The 17,454-nt window shown below is 39.9% G+C and overlaps 1 protein-coding gene across 1 annotated transcript; it reads left to right on the forward strand.

Moving 5' to 3' along the window:
• Positions 1-8,061: 8,061 nt before the first annotated feature.
• LOC109199930 (kallikrein-8) lies at positions 8,062-12,530 on the forward strand. The gene is made up of 7 exons (XM_019355275.1): positions 8,062-8,135; positions 9,318-9,498; positions 9,658-9,849; positions 11,347-11,399; positions 11,657-11,814; positions 11,914-12,080; positions 12,492-12,530. The coding sequence occupies exons 1-6, from the start codon at positions 8,087-8,089 to the stop codon at positions 12,067-12,069; spliced, it is 789 nt and encodes a 262-aa protein (XP_019210820.1). The 5' UTR covers positions 8,062-8,086; the 3' UTR covers positions 12,070-12,080; positions 12,492-12,530.
• Positions 12,531-17,454: the final 4,924 nt, after the last annotated feature.

Genomic DNA, 17,454 nt, shown 5'->3' on the forward strand with positions numbered 1-17,454 from the left:
AGGTGAACAGACAAGAATGAAAAGCTTTAAAAGCTAAAGAGTGGGTGACCAATTAAATTAAAAGCTCTGTTTCCTCGGACAGTGAAAGAAAGAGAAAACAAAGGGTCACGTAGAGGTTAATTATTTTTTTACCTGTTTCACGGCAGTCCATTAATTCAAGCAGCAGGGCTTCAATAACAGTGTTCTAAACCTTATCAGTGATAGTGGAGCAGATTTCATATTCCTTCCTCTTCTTTCCTCATCTTTATTTCCTCTCTACCCTGTTGTTGTTTTCCCCTCATCTCCTCTTCTATCCCCTACACCGCATGTCACCCTTCTTCATCTCACTCTCTCCTCATTTCTTCTCTTGTGACTCCTATTCCTCTTAATTCTGCATTTTTCGTTTTTAGTTTGAGTTCAATTTCTTTATCCAGTTTCTATTCCAGTGTCTTTTTTTGTATGTGTGACCCTTTAGAGCAAATCGAGGCCTCCACTTCCACCTGTATCATTTTTAAAAGCCACATACACAAAAATCCTAATTTTTACAGTAATTCCAGGAGTTCTGTATCAGCAGCAGACAGATGAGCACCATGACTGATAATGTTTTCGGCTTGCTGCACCTCCAGAGACACGACGCGAAATATATCTCACATTAATAAACAGTATTAGAGATTAAAATAAATCCCACCAATACGCAGCAACAACTAGGACAAAACAGAAGCAACACACAAAGCACAGACTGCTAAAGTGAACCTAAACACGGACACCAGCCACCTTCACCTGATGTATTTACATGTAAGCACGAGTTTATGACTGTGTGCTGTCCGCTATCACAGGTGAATTATGCAAATGAAAATGCAGCCAGCTGACGGCAATGGCTGCTTTTGTTTGGACAAGGCATCAAGTTTATGTTATTAAGTAAGACAAACTTAACGACGCTTCATTTTCACAGGCTCGTGTTAGCGGCAGCGTGGATTAAAAAGGCTGTCCTGCACACTTTAAACAGAGAGTAAAGACATGACGAAGGGAAAAAAATACTTACAACTATCCGCTCACTGTTTTTCACCGGTCTGCACTTCAGCTGAGAACAGACTCACTCGGAGCCGTGCACAGCGGAGACTGTCTCAGAGCTCTGTGAGCTGAGGGGGTTTGTAAGAACAGCCTCCACCTACAATACCCACGCGCGCGCACACACGCGCCCGTGTTTCTTTTTTTTCCTTCTGTTTTTGTCGGAATTTCGAGGACCCTGCAGACACGACGTATTAGCAACTCTCTTAACCAATACAAACCCCAACCCTAGTTCCAGAAACAATTTTAGATGTTTATATATACATTATATTATAATGGTTATGCTCGGCTTAATCACATCCTGTATTATCCTCTCTCGTAGCTGAGCAGCGAATGTTGTGGAAATCTGAAATAAATCAGGTTTTCTCTGTGACTTTTATTTGACTTTGCATTGGTTCAAATTACCAGCAGGTCCACGGACTTTTTTACAAAGCGGGACGCTAACCTCCAATATTTACACGTCACTGCCACGATCACAGAATACGGTCAGAACACTGTGTGCGAAAGATAACTGATGCATGATCGTGGGGTATACCTGAAAGATTATTCTTTGCCATCATAACACAAAACAATACTTTAATGCAACTGAAATAAATAAAATCTGTTTATTTATTCAAATTATTAGGAAGATATGCTCAGAATAAAGTGAATACATACCAATCAAGTACATTTCATTTGGCCAGATTCCATTAAACTTCATGTTTTACGCGGGACTTACTGAAAAAAACAAAGACACAGAAAGTTGACACGAATTAAATTAAAATCAGCATTCAGCATAAATATTTTCTGAGTGCATGAAGACAGAATGACAAAACATGACAAAATATGGAGCCTTTCACTGAGTCAGGTCAGCTTCACAAAGAGTCTTAAAATTTCCCATTACACTAATCAGTTGTTAATACCTTTGCGGGGAGTGCACAAATTAACAAACAGCTAAGCACCTGAATCTCTGGAGCCATTACTCATAGCAGCAGCTTTGGAAAACCATCACTTTAAATAAGTGCCATTACCATAGGTTCTTTTTTTTACTTTTGTGCACTTAAATTTGAGTCCTCAAGACAAATTGGTGGTAAGAAGTACTGTATAACAAAGTACAGGGATAGTGCTATCACAGTGTCTGTTTTAATAACACAATGGGCAATGTAGTTGGAAATTTGTTATATTTTGCACAAAGCTATTTTAAAAAGCTGTGTTTCTTTAGACATTTAATTCTGATTCAGAAATGCAAACAAAGTGTTCAAAAACAGAAATTCATACAAACACAGCAGGCTCTTTGCTTTGCTCTCTCATCTTTCTGCCTCTGTGAATAGCTGTAAGTAAAAATGGAGGGCCACTGATTAACAGTCCATGTTCAGACCAGACTTTTTAACTGAATGAGGCAGTCACTTTACGACCGTCAGCCAGTGCATTTCACCTTCCTCCTTAGCAATAACTAAGACAGAAAATGCAGTTCAACCCGAGTCACGGTGAGAATGGGCTTCATGAACATGGCTGAAGCAAATGTCATGTTCACAGAGTGAGATTTTTTCTCAGAAAGACTAAAAGCTGTATGCTGAGTGGTGCATAAGTAGTTTGAGTCTCCTTAGAGAGTACTCTGAAGGTGTGCCTGCATGTGTGTGTTCTTCTGTCGTCTGTCATTCCTGCACACGGTTCCAACATTGTTACTTTTCCAGCACCTACACCTGTGCGCCCTCACACTGCAGCACATTTTACTCCCCTGGTTGCAGAAACCGTTCTATATTTTGTCACAGCTGCAAAAGAATCTCTGCTCAAAGAAACTCAAAGAGATTTGGAAGATGATGGAGAGGAAGAGATTTCAGAACATGAGGCCTTTTGCCAGACAGCAGACAGGAAGGTGGGAGAGAGTGAAGCGGTATGGCACACAGGAAATGGTCGAGGGCAGACTCAAACCCAAGCTCCTGCAGTGGGAACTCTGTGTCCCCACTCAGCCAGGTGAGATATAGCAGAACCATCAATTCAGAGTCTGACAGTAAGGGTGAAGACGAGCCTGACTATTGGTCTGCTCCAAAACAAGCCCATAAGCAAGCTTTGAAATATTATGTTACAAAATTGTGAAACTGGGACATGAAATTGATTTGAAAATGAAATTCATCCTGATCAGGAGCTGTTATGATCTAAATGGTGTTCTAGATCCAGTAAGCAAAAAGGAAGAGCTGCAATATGTGTGCTTTTCATAGTGAATAAATAATAAAAGCTATAGTGCAGACTACAGCGCCATCCAGTTGGTGTTCGCTCTCTCTGCGGTAGAGTATCACTTCCTGTTCCAACACATAGTGGTGTTTTGTGTAGCTTATCTGTGCAGCAGTTTAATTATAACCTTATAGATAACTTGTTATTCATAGTGTAATCTTCCTACTAGAACATGACATGCCCAAAGGAACTGACTATTTTGCTTGGATGATTTGTGTTTACATCTTTTGAGAATCTGTTTACACATTCAAAATAAAGAGAGAGAACTTTGTTTGTTTGTTTTATGTTTCTTTCAACTTTCATCAAAGACAGAAGTATGCATACACGTCCTTATTATCTGGTAAAATTGCCCCGAAACTGTTCCACTTGGGCCAAACGCTTCAGGTGTCCTTCCACAAGCTTTCTGCAATAGTTTGCTGGAATCTTGGCCCACTCCTCTTGACAGAACTGGTGTAACTGGGTCAGGTTTGAAGGTCTCCTTCCTGAGCGGTATGATGGTTGTACATTCCTGTACTTTTTATCTCACCTATTATTGTCTGAATGGATGAATGTGGACCTTCAGGCATCTGGAAATTGCACCTAACGATGAGCCACACTTGTGGAGTCTACAATTAAGTTCCTGATGTCTTGGTTGATTTCTCGCGATTTGCTATGATGTCAAAGAAGGAGGCTCTGTGTTTGGGGTGTGGTTTTCAATGCATCCACAGGTGTGCACAAATGAACTCAAATGGACTTAATTAACCTATCGAACCATTTTAAGCTAAAAATAGAAATATCTGAGTTTCCTTTTGTTTAAAGACACAGTAAACTTAGTGTATGTATACTTCTGACTTTGATGAAAGTAATAAAAGAAATACATAGTTTTCACTCTTTATCTGATAATTCATGAATACAAAGAATATGTTGACATTGATTAATCTAAAAAAAAAAAGTTTACTCTTATCTGATGTTTGACGGTAAAGAAAAAAATGTTTTGGGTTTTTTTAAGTGTAAACATCTGGTTTCAACTGTAGTAGTAGATGGTGTTTTTAAATGACTATATGTTTTATAAATAAGTACTATATGCAGTAGTTTATTTTAGTTGTATGAGAAGTACATTGATGTTCTGTGTTGTAGGTTATAATGGTTGCACACCCAACTGTTATTTACATTTTAAAATAACAGTTGGGCTGATTTTAACACATTAAAAGGAGTTTTTTAATAATTATTTTTTAAATAAAAATACAGTGTTTATATTAAATGTTGTACTAGAAATAAGTTCAAGGACGATAAAAGGTCATGTGATTTAGTTACATTCAGCTTGTATGCAGCAAAATTAAAAACAAGTTACCACAAAAAGTGTTAAAAGTAGTGGCCGTATTTGACCTCATCACCAGGATGAGTTGGAAATACTTCAGTTTCCCTCAGGTGGCCTTTTGCTGGTTGGATTGCCACTACAGTCTGTAAACTGTAGAGGTAATGTTGTGAGCTCATTGGATGAACAGTTTCTGAAATACTCAGACCCATCTGGCACCAACAACCACGCGTTCTCTTTCCCCCATTCTGATACTTGGTTTGACCTTCAGCAGGTCATCATGAACATGTCTGTATGCTTAAATACTTCAATTTGCTGACATCTGATTGGTTCACTAGATATTTGTGTTTAACGAGCAGGTGAACAGGTGTACCTGGCAAAGTGTGTGTAACCCTCAGTGTTACTGACATGTTCAACACTGGCCCACAAAAATATTCTGTGCCCCACACTGTTTTTATTAAGCATGTCTAATCACTGTAGACATTACAAATACCTTCTTGAAGGAGAGGTCAAAGGTCAGTTACCTTTATAGGTTCCTGCTATATGTTATGCCATATACACAGCACAGTTGTAGGAATATAGTTTCTAAGTTCTAAAGCTTTTTGTCAATTTTCACCCAATAAATCATAAAGTTGACCTTGAAGACCACAAATTTTAATGGATTGTTAACATGACCCCACTCTACAGCCCTACAACATTTTAACAGGAGTCATTTAAAACTTTTCCAGCTATCCTGTTGACAGAAAAGATTAACAAGCAAAAAACAAAACAAACAAAAGAAAAAAAAACAGGAACAAAATGTAATTATTTCTGATTAGAAGCTGTACAGTCAGGACTGACAGTTAACAAATGTGCTATAGGCTCACCTGGAAAAAGTGAGATTTACAAGACTGATTTTCGTGCCAAAGGCTTGCACAGACCTAAGCTCACTTAGACCACTAGAGCTCAACCTCCAATCCTAAGGCTAATTAGCACGATAGCCTTTATTAAAAAACATTTGCTAAACGTTTTCATTGCTAACATATACCTGTGTTACAGCATGGTGAGTAGCAAGAACGCTAAGCTATTGTTACCTTTGAAAAGAAAAATGTGAAGATGTAATATTAGCATGAGCTATATGCTAATGTTATTCACTCAAGCAAACATCTCAGTTACTGACTTGCTGCTTTCTAATATCGATGTTTATTTCTGGATATACCTACATGCCTACATGGTTATTATACATCCCACATAAAGGGTGACAAAGGCAGTAACTATAAATGATCATAAATTAACTGTAAATTAAGCTGCGCTGGCCTCCATTCATATAGTTCTATCACGTGCACGCACACGCACGTTGGCAACCGTAACATGCGTAATTTCAGGAAAATAGCTCTACCATTGACCAATCTCACCTGTCCTAAGGTCATTGTTCTCACTTCCTATCACTTCCTGTTCCAACACATGGTTGTGTTTTTGTGTAGCTTATCTGGATAGCCAAAATAATTAAAAACTTATAGATAACTTCTTATTTCATAGTTTAATCTTCACTTGCTTCATCTGAAGCACACTCTCTTTCACTCACTGTATTTTTAGGAATTTGCTACCTTAGCTTAGCTAAGCCAGATAACACACACCAATTAGTTAAACTACATGAATGTCTTAAAGCCATAAACACCTGGATGACCTCTAATTTCTGCTTTTAAATTCAGATAAAACTGAGGTATTGTACTCGGCTCTGAAAATCTTAGAAATATGGTGTCTAACCAGATTCTTAATCTGGATGGCATTACCTTGGCCTCCAGTAACGCTGTGATTTTTGACCAGAATATGTCCTTCAATGCACATATTAAACCAATATGTAAGACTGCTTTCTTCCATTTGAGCAACATCTCTAAAATTAGAAATATCCCGTCTCAGAGTGACGCTGCATTTATTACTTCCAGGCTGGACTACTGTAATTCATTATTATCAGGATGTCCTAAAAAGTCCCTGAAAAGCCTTCAGTTAATCCAAAATGCTGCAGCAAGAGTACTGACAGGGACTAGAAAGAGAGAGCATATTTCTCCTGTTTTGGCTTCCCTTCATTGGCTCCTGTTAAATCCAGAATTGAATTCAAAATCCTGCTCCTCACATACAAGGTCTTAAATAATCAGGCCCCATCTTATCTTAATGACCTTGTAGTACCATATCACCCTATTAGAGCACTTCGCTCTCGCACTGCAGGCTTACTTGCTGTTCCTAGAGTATTTAAAAGTAGAATGGGAGGCAGAGCCTTCAATTTTCAGGCCCCTCTTCTATTGAACCAGCTTCCAGTTTGGATTCAGGAGACAGACACTATCTCTACTTTTAAGATTAGGCTTAAAACTTTCCTTAGCATATAATTAGAGCTGCACCAGGTGACCCTGAATCCTCCCTTAGTCATGCTGCAATGGGGTGGGCTGCTGGGGGACTCCCATGATGCACTGAGTATTTCTTCTTCAGTCACCTTTCTCACTCACTATGTGTTAATAGACCTCTGTGCACTGAATCATATCTGTTATTAATCTCTGTCTCTCTTCCACAGCATGTCTTTATCCTGTCTTCCTTCTCTCACCCCAACCGGTCGCAGCAGATGGCCCCGCCCCTCCCTGAGCCTGGTTCTGCTGGAGGTTTCTTCCTGTTAAAAGGGAGTTTTTCCTTCCCACTGTCGCCACAGTGCTTGCTCATAGGGGGTATATGATTGTTGGGTTTTTCTCTGTATGTATTATTGTAGGTCTACCTTATAAAGCGCCTTGAGACAACTGTTGTTGTGATTCTTTTTCTGTATAAATAAAAATGACATTGAAATAATATAATAATATAGTAAAATAACATAATAGTCACATGGAGACATAGGGCACTGTTAATTCCTTTAGTACATTTTCATGACAATATAGTCATATTTTTAGTTTATGTGCAGAGAACAGAGACAGTTTGCTGAGGTACAGATGATGATGTTGGGCCATCACCAGAACAGCTTCAGTTCATTTGGCTTTGATTGGTCCAACTATCAGGAACTGTAATTATATGATGAAACACAATTCTTTCACGCTGGCCTGAGATCTGATATCTGTGAAGACTATATCATATAAATAAATCCTTTTACGAGTCCACAAGAAACACCACAAATCACAGGGCAGTCTGTGATCTTTCAGGACAGAGACATCAACAACAGTGACAGGACCCTCAGCGTCTTTCTGCTGAAGCTTTCAGGCCCGGCTCAAATTTGAGCCACAAGCCTTTGGATGAAACTTAATTCAGGTCTTGACCAAAGTACATTTATGGTCAGTTCATACTGTATATCTTCTATATATATTCAGGGTAATAAATCAACGGTTTACACAATAGTAAAAGTTTCATTTCTCAGCTTCATTTCCCTCCAACCACTTTATGAAAGGCAAAAGCAAAAACTGCTGATGAGTAACTTTGCATAAATGTGCAGCGTTGCAGCTTTTCAGATGATAAGGCTTCATAATGACACGGTGACTATACAATGGTCACCATTCAGACAGAAAGGCAGTTGTTAGAGGGTGAATGGCAGGAACACTGTGTCTGGTGCCTCTTCTCTTGCCTCTGTGTATCAGTGAGTATTCAACATCAGTTTCTATATTTAACTGCTGGTTCTTACTGCATAATTCTGTCTGTATAATATGAAAATGATTAAATGCATCGAGTTATGCCAAACCTCTCAGAAACTGTGCACGTGGGTATTCAGAATTGCTGTTCGGCACATATACGCAGAGCACAGTCAGAGCCTTACCCTCTGCAGCTTGAAGTCACACAGAGGTAACCCACTCGCTCTCTGTCAGCACTCAGTCGGAGTCTCATGAGTGAAGTGTTTTTTTCTTTTGTTTTGCTCTTCTACTCTTAAGAGCTCCATTAGCCACACAGAGGGCACAATATGTTCTGCATTGCGTCTCAAAGTTAGCATTGGTTAGTGATCATGGCCTGTTTTAGGTTTATAAATCATTGGTTTACACCATATTCCTCTGAATTAATGTCACAAACTGACAAACTGACAGTGAGATACACTGAAGCATGTAGAACATGTAATTCAAATCAGTGAGTGCACGAGCAGAACAAGAGCATGAAGCTGAGATCAAACTTCATTTGCTTCCATCTATAAGGTGCAGGTCACTGAGGTCTTCTGACAGAAACCTGCTGGTGGTTCCTCGTTCTAGGCTGAAAACGAAAAGAGACTAAGTGTGTCTTCAAGGTTGTGGCTCCTAATCTATGGAATGCACTAATATTATATTTGATCTCTGCGGTCTGAACATTTTAAAGAGCAGCTCTACTAATTTGTACAGGCTTGATTTTAGGTAGTGGATATTATTATAGTCTTTTAATGTTTGTATTTATTTTTTGTTGATTATTATTTTGAAGCACTTTCTCTATAGAAACATTTTACCTTCATTTCCCTTCTGTCACTTTATGAAAGCCAAAAGCAAAAAGAGACGATAAGTAACTTTGCATAAATGTGTGGAGCTTTGCATTTGCAGCTGATAAAGCTTCATAATGACACTATGTGACTATGCAGTGTCCAATATTCAAACTGAAAGGCAGTCATTAGAGAGTGAATGGCAGCAACACTATGTGTGGTGCCTCTTCTCTTTTCTCTGTGTATCAGTGAGTGTTCAGCTACAGTATCTATATTTAATGGCTCTGGTGCTTACTGCGTGGTTCTGCCTTACGTCTGAGAGCAGACATTTTACAGGTACAAAGAAAAACTGGCAGTGACCTGGTGGGGCGGGGATTCCTCTTTCAGGTGTGACGGTGAACACAGAGGTGGCTCTGCAAAAGAGAATCATTGGAGGTGATGAATGTGAGCGACAGTATCATGTACAGCTCAGAGCAGTTTATCCACATGGACCTTCCAGCTTGTGTGGAGGCTCTTTGATCAGTGACCGCTGGATTCTGACTGCAGCTCACTGTCTGAAGCCAGGAGGGTGAGGAGATCAGAGCAGCAACTAAAACTTGTGAACCCAAGGAATGTCTAGTAGCCATGTTTTTGCTATTCAGTAAAAAGTAAAATACATTCAGACAGATGAGAAATAGAATATGGTGACCATCAGTAATCAAGTTTTATGTTTGCTGTGCACATGCAGGATCATGTTTGCAAATCTAAGTGTGCATCAAGGGGGTCCGGAGCAAGAAGTGCAGATAACAGCAGAAGCTGAGATCTATACAGACAAAGACACCAGCACAGGCAGAGTTCATGACATCATGCTGCTGCAGCTACCTAGCAGCTCTGATGTCCAACCTATAAAACTACCTGACTGTGATGAACCTCCTAAAAGGCGAGTTGTGGATGTTTCTGCTTCAGGTTCATGTGTTCTGACAGATACTGACCCGTCGTGCTAACTTCAGTTTCAGATTGAAATGATACATTTATATTCCCGCGACTCTAAGTTTCTTGCTTTGAAGTTTTTTTCTTAAAGTTTCTTCTTGACCTGAGCTCTGTGCTGTGAAGTGAGTTCAACATATGTGGAATCTTTCCTTTATCTTAACACAACAGTGGGAATCCGGATAAGTACTCACAGGAAGCTGCTTATCAATTCAAAGCCCTGGTTATCAAGTTAACCAGGGCTTTCAATCCTAATGGATGTGGCTAAACTATACTGGCAATGCAGGTTTTAAAAAGGAAGATAAAACTGTAATATTAGAAAAATATGAAGGGTTTAAATGCATAATACAGACTGAAGGTAACAGCTGCTGCAGAAAAATCAGTGTGTGTGTGTGTGTGTGTGTGTGTGTGTGTGTGTGTGGAAAATTGCTGTAGGGTAGCTTAGTAGTAAAAGCACTATATGAATGTGCAAGAACTTCAGAACCTTTGTTCAATAAGACTGGATGAAATCTATATCAATAAAGTCTAGCCCATTTGAAGACAAGCAAGAAAAACAGCAAAAATCCTGACTGATATCACGGCCTATCATTACACAGGAGAATCTGATGGATCATTAATCAAGTATTTCATTTAATTAATGTTTGAAAGACAGTTTCAGCTTTTATTCTGTCAGCTACAAACTTTCTGCTGTTTATTAGTGTAAGAGAAAATAAAACTTAATATAACAACAGAATTTAAACAGGCTGCAAACTGAAAAATATCTATGAAAAAATGCTATTGAAGAATTTTAGCCCCTCCCACTGTCCATGTAGTACAGTAGGAGGGTCTAAAGTTGAAAGTTTCAAGGGATCTTCCAGGAATGGTGATGCTGCTTTTCTGGACAAATGATCTCTAAGCTTGAACCTAACCAGAGGGATATAGTACAAAGAAAATTCAACAAGGCTTGGCTTACTTTGTGTTAGCTGGCTTGAGAAAACGTAAAACACCAGTCAGTGTCACGCCGCCGGGTATATCAACTTCTCTTTTAAGCTGTGCTTTCTGCTTCATGCTCCGTGCCCACGCATGTAACAAGGGCTGCTACAAGGCCCTTTAAAACAGGAAGTAGCATGTGCTGCAGTGAGCTTGAATGGTTTCCCACTGCGTTGAGCAAGCACAGTGCAAGCATGCTAGCCAGGTGTGGCACATGATGATAAAGTGGTGACTAAAACTAAAGGACATAACTAATATAACAGCAGGTCAGGGTTAATCTTACAATTTTCTCTGGTAAGAAGTCAAAATCCTTCATATAGAACTCTGAAGTTACCTGAAGAGATGAGATCCTGCTTCATAGTACAGGCCTCAGGGCAACATTTCAAAGTTAACGTGCAAAACAATCAGTATATATGTATTTGTATGTAACTGACAAAAAAAAGGAGAGAAAAGCGTCCAAACACTTCTTGTGTCATTCCAGAGTTGAGATCGCAGGTTATGGTGCCATCACCGGACTAGCTAATGAGAAAAGAAGTAAGATGATTTTAACAAATTTGTTGTATTAAGAAAAACAAACCCCCAAACTGTTACTTTATTAGTAAAGAGATGTTGCAGATATTTGTACTGAAATTGTATTTTGCTTCATTTCTAATGTGTTCAAAGTAAAAACAAGCTTTTCCTGTGAGCTCAGACCATTTTATTTCTTTCTGCTGCATTTCTGCATAAAATACAAATCTGCATCATTTTTTAAAAAGTGCTTTAAGCTGAACTAATTTGTCCCTTTTTTCTAGAACCTGGTAAATCACCCTCTCTTCACTGTGCAGAGACTGAGGTTGTCAGCTGTACAGAGCTCAATGATATTTTACAGAAAAAATTCCCCGAGGTCCACCGAGTCAAGAGCTATCAACACTGGTTCTGTGGACAAAGTCCTGGGAAAGATATATGCCGAGTGAGTGTGCATGATCCCTCAGCTCACAGCTGTATTTATTAACCATTCAAAATACAGAAAGATTTCATTAAACTGGGAAACTGTATTTCTGTCTTGCAGGGAGACTCTGGTGGAGGAGTGGTTCATAATGGCAGGATTTATGGGGTCTCTTCTTTTGTGGGAGATCCGGACTTTGTATGCAGAGCACCGGCTGCCTTCATGGACCTCTGTGATCCTGAGTATGCAGATTGGATCAGGAAAACTATCAACCCATAAAAAGCTGTAAGGTGTGGATGTAAACAAGCTGAAATAAATAATCTTTTAGAGTTTAGCTTTGCAAAAGCATGCAAAACGTAACGGAAGTTGAATAAAACACAATAGAAATAGAAAAAAATGCCACAAAGCTGAAAAACTGAACAAAAAACAAACAAAAAACAAACACAAATTACAACAGAAATAATAATAACAATATAAAAAAACACAACAGAAGTAGAAAAAACCCTTCTCATATAAACTTGGTGGCAAAGTGGAATATGGTAAGGAAAGGCTCATTTAAGTGCTTTCATTACTCAAAGGTTCCTGTTAATTATGCATGAAGTGATTTCTGGAGGGGAATGAAACTTAACTGAAATGCTCCCTGTGACATTTTGACCTGTCAAACGCAGGCGTAACTCCTGTTACTCAGTGTTGTATTGCAGGTCTGCTGTGCACGACATCTGTGAATCTGAGTAATTTGGTTCAGATGAAGGAATAAGACTGCTCAGATGCTTTGGCTGTCACGTAATGATTCCTCAGGTTAAGGTGTCTTTGGTGCCCTAACTAACTGTCTGTGCACATTGAACAGAAATCCTGCCATGACAGAACACACTAATGCCTTTTCAAGGGAGAACCGATCCTAATCTGAGCTGTCAGCCCCAAGTTCTCTGCAGTCATCAAATCAAGCATAATCTGGTTTGAACAGGCTCCTGCCTCACTGCAAAAGCCTTTTTACCAGCTGCTGTTTGACAAATTGCAAAGCCTCTGAAGAGACTTTAGAATCGGGAAAAAAGGATACGAAGAAAGAGCTGTACAAAAAGCTATCCATGCACTCCTACTGTTTAACATTTCACTTGGAGTTTAGTGACTGTATTGTATCTGTGGATTGCATTATAGTTTCTCTGAGAGCTTTGCTCCCTGAAGATTTTATGACCTGTGAACGCTGAGTCTCTCTTGTGGCTGTAAACCAGTCTGCTCAGCATGTCACTGCATGGCAGAGTTTCTCTCCATTTTTTTGAATCACCTTTGCTCAGTTGTGCTCCTAACTGATCTCCTGAGTTTGGCTGTATTCCTGGACTTTGCCCTTTAGTTACTCTTCAGTCTCTTTAACACACGGGCTGCCAAATTTGAAATAACATTTTTAGTTTTGGAAAAAGAAGAGCATGTCTAGCAAATTCTTGCACATCCTTGTTCTTAAATAGCACTTTTCTACTCAAGCGCTTTATACACCTCATTCACCCATTCATACAAGCACTTTTCTGTACCTAAGTTCTTTCTATCTAACACTCATACTCAGCAGTTTGGGGTTCAGTATCGTGTCCAAGGATACTTTGAGATACAGACCGGATCAGGCAGCGATCGAACCTCCGACCTTCTGATCGGTACTAATTGGACGTTTGCTGCTGCACATGTAGCATCACAACTTAGAAGATGGTGGTGTGGAAATGTGTTTCCCATTAACAATTGAAAAAAACTCTTAGTCAAGGGTTAACGTCACCTATGTCAGTATTTTCACTGACTCTAAAAAGGCACTGATCTTCTTTAGATTAGATCAACAATGTGCCTTAAACCTGAGCTGTACAGGAAAATAGATTTCTGATACACACATGTACATAAACAAATAAAGAGAGATGTTTCCCACCTGCTGAGAAGACAACTACTGTATAACCTGATTACCACCATTAATCTCATATCCACTGATTTCTGGCACCTATAAGTGGATTGATTTCACTGTCCTGCTGTCTTGGCCTTTAGGAGAACACAGTGAGACAGATGAAGCTTGCACCAGATGGTAGAAACACAATGATCATGGTCTTAGACACAGCATCCACACTCTGCTCCGTACATGATAGTGTGTGTGTGGTGCTGTTTGCAGGAACTTGATGAGGCTTTGCTTAAGTGGAAATCCACTGATGTTCAAGCCCCAGGGAAGTGGGTGGGGGGATAGGACCTCTGGGGCCCTCTTCCTGATGGAGCCCTACCTGACTCCTTTCACTGCTAAAGCAAGAATCTGTTTAAACAAACATAATGACAACAACAAAAGTCACTCAACAGAAAAGTGGAGAAGTTATTTCCTTTATTAGTTAGTTTTTAGATTTTCATGTGTTCATTTTTGTTGGTGTCACATAGCTTACAGATGTGGACAGTTTTATTGGTGCCACAGCTCACAGCTCATTGAAACAATACTTCATTTCATCAGAATCATCAAATGATTCTGTTAAAAGCAACCGCCCAGTGTACTTGCATGGCTTTAGTATGTGAAAGAGTGAACCAATAAAAATGTGAAAAGAATGGATTTGTTGATTTTACAGAGATTTTACAGATTAGTATTGTACAGATCGCAGTTCTCCTCAATAAAATGACAACCATTGATGCAACATGAAAATAATAACTTTTAAACTATTTTCATATCTTATTTACATTGTCTTTATGCTTATGTCAACTAAGATGAATGTGCATTAACTGTATTACTTTTTACTTTCAGTTGTGAACCCTTTTCATATATAAGAATAAGAATACCACATGACTGTGGCCTTGTGTTACACCCTCTCTGCTGCAGTGATGCTGCAGACAAACACAAACATCGTGATTAGACATTCAAGAAGAGCCTCTGAAAGATGAAGGTCTGTGTCTCTTGACCTAAACACATAATCCAGTTAAATCTGATTTATGTTCATTAATGCCCTCACACTGTAACTTAAAGTAATAAATCGGTCACTGATTAATTACAGAAGTACGTTTGTGAGCATAAAGATGTAAGCCTTGACCATCAGGATGAAATGTGGTTGGGAAACTTAACAAGCTTTGATAAAACTTCATCAGTAGCTCGAGCAAGACCTCAAAACCTTCGATCACCACGGGTGGTTAGCAGACTGTGGTTGTACCATGCAGCCTAATAACATGCAGTAAATTGCAGGTTAAAGCAGTCTGCTTACACTTTGTTAAACGAGGGAAGGGAACTAATGTGGCTGTCACATTACCCTTTTGTCCCATTTCATCCCAGGACTTGATTAAATTGCTGCTCACTTTCTACAGTACTTAAAACTGATCAGTAGGACCTGAAACTGCAAACATTCAAACATTCAGGCCGAGTAAGAATCAGTTGGTGAACGTATTAATCTACTACAATTAGCAAATTAATAAATAAACAGGAGAAAGTTACAGTGCTAACAGAGTCATGCAAGTTTTTGACCAGGAGGTTAAACTCATGCAAATTAGCTTCACCAGGCTCATGAAAACACTGTCCTGCTTACAGATAGCAGATCATTTGTGTCAGTGTGTCAGGATGGTTTATACTTGAGCTTTTAGTTCACACAGAACAATTTTTCTTCATTTTTTTTAACGATTACCAAAGTCTGTGAATCCCCAAATTGTTCAGTTGTTCTTTTTGCTCCCCATCAGGTCACTTTCACCATGTGACAAAAACAACACCCACTGTACACACTCGGGCCACCGGCAACTTTCTAAATCCTCAATAAAAAGCTGACAGGTTGCAATGATGTTCCAAATAACATTAAGAAAACAACTAAATATACAGAAAATATTATGAAAATTGGTTTATTTTATATCTCCTAGTTTGAAATGAAGCAATAAAAACATGTATAAAACATCACAAACTGCAATATTTTACAAATGGTTAGGTCCTGCTGATGCAATGGAGACATCTTCCAGTGACAGTCTTCATCCGTGTGTGTGTGAGGAGGCTCCTAAACCACCGACACAGAAGTGCATGTTCACAACTCCCTCTGTGGAGGTGGGGTCAGGGCCCTCCTCACCCAGGTGAGGAGGTGGTGCTGTGGCCAGTCAGGTATGAAGTGCTGAGAGTGGATCTTTGGTCCTCTGTGCAGCTCTGTCCACGCTCAGCTTCCCTGCAAAGCAATAACACAAGAAAGGTGTCATTTTAACACAAAACAGCATTTTCACAGTATGTTGTTAAAAAGCAATTTTAAACCCAACGTATACACATGAAAATATAAATAAAGCTAAACCTACAGTGCTGCTGACATAGGACGATGATTTATACCAACTATTGGAAGAGTTTAGTCTTCAAGACAGTTTGTTGTCAATGTGAGGTGATAACTTACATAGTTGGAACACAGCACCACTCTCCAGTTTTTCACTTGGTCATCCATCCTTCTCATCGGGTTGGTCGGGTAAGGCTGTCTTCTGGGGGGTGTTAGCTCCATCTAATAACAATAAAACAACTACAAAACTACCTTTCAGTTACAATGTAATATATCACATATCAACAAAAAAACAATACAATACAATAATATAAGAGTTACAAAGTTTAAAACATCTAACATAAACTAATCAGAGTCACTGTCATCAAGAGAAAAGTCAAAAGGCCTCTCCCAGAAACGTCTGACTCCAAAAGAACCTGAGGATGTTGAAGGGGCATCGAACGTGTCACTTACCTTGCACCTCTTTGCACTTACCTCTTCGGGCAGGTCTTCTCGGCTTCTCTTTCCTGAGGAAGGAGCAGCAGAGGAGCAGATGAGAAGCAGATGAGGAGGAGCAGCAGAGGAAGCATGAGAAGGAGCAGCAGAGGAAGCAGCTGAGGAAGGAGCAGCAGAGGAAGCAGCTGAGGAAGGAGCAGCAGAGGAAGCAGCTGAGGAAGGAGCAGCAGAGGAAGCAGCTGAGGAGGAGCAGCAGAGGAAGCAGCTGAGGGAGGAGCAGCAGAGGAAGCAGCTGAGGGAGGAGCAGCTGGCGGATCACCAACTGGGAAACAACTTGAGGGAAGAGTGGGCGTTGGCCTGGCCGAGGGGGCAGCACCTGGAGCAATAGGGGGTTGCCAATCGTGCCAAAACGGCTCTGGAGGGTGCTCCCGGATGAGAGGGAATCATCTCTCTCATCCATGGTGTCGTACCCCGAGTCATCGCTAAGCCAATCCCCCACTCTTCTGAGTCGTTCCAGTCAGATGAATTGTCAGTCGGTTCACTCACCTCTTCATCATCTACAGGTAGGTAGGGGGGTACTCACCTTCCTGTTCACCGTCATCAGCATATGGTGCTTCATGAAAGAGGGTGAGGGTGAGAGAGGGAAAAATACTCACCATACTCACGTTCACTGATACGCTGGGTATCAGTGTCCTGTGCTTCACCAGAAGAGTGGAGAGTGAGAGAGAAAAAATACTCACCACACTCACCTTCACTGATACGCTGGGTATCAGTGTCATCCAGGATCCTGATGACTTCAGGAAGGCCTTCTTCGCAGGGCGTTCAACCACATAGTCAAGACGCCCTGTGAGGAAACAATTTTTAAAATCACATTAGGAATGTAATAGACACCCAGTGTTAAAGCAACAGACCTACATCTGTTAGTTTGAGCAGAGGATGAGAGAAAAGCATTTAGGCTACATTTATGTCAGACTGAATGACACTTCTACCTGTTCATGCAAGAAAA

The sequence above is a fragment of the Oreochromis niloticus genome, unplaced genomic scaffold, assembly GCF_001858045.2.
Source record: "Oreochromis niloticus isolate F11D_XX unplaced genomic scaffold, O_niloticus_UMD_NMBU tig00007914_pilon, whole genome shotgun sequence".
Taxonomy (NCBI): domain Eukaryota; kingdom Metazoa; phylum Chordata; class Actinopteri; order Cichliformes; family Cichlidae; genus Oreochromis; species Oreochromis niloticus.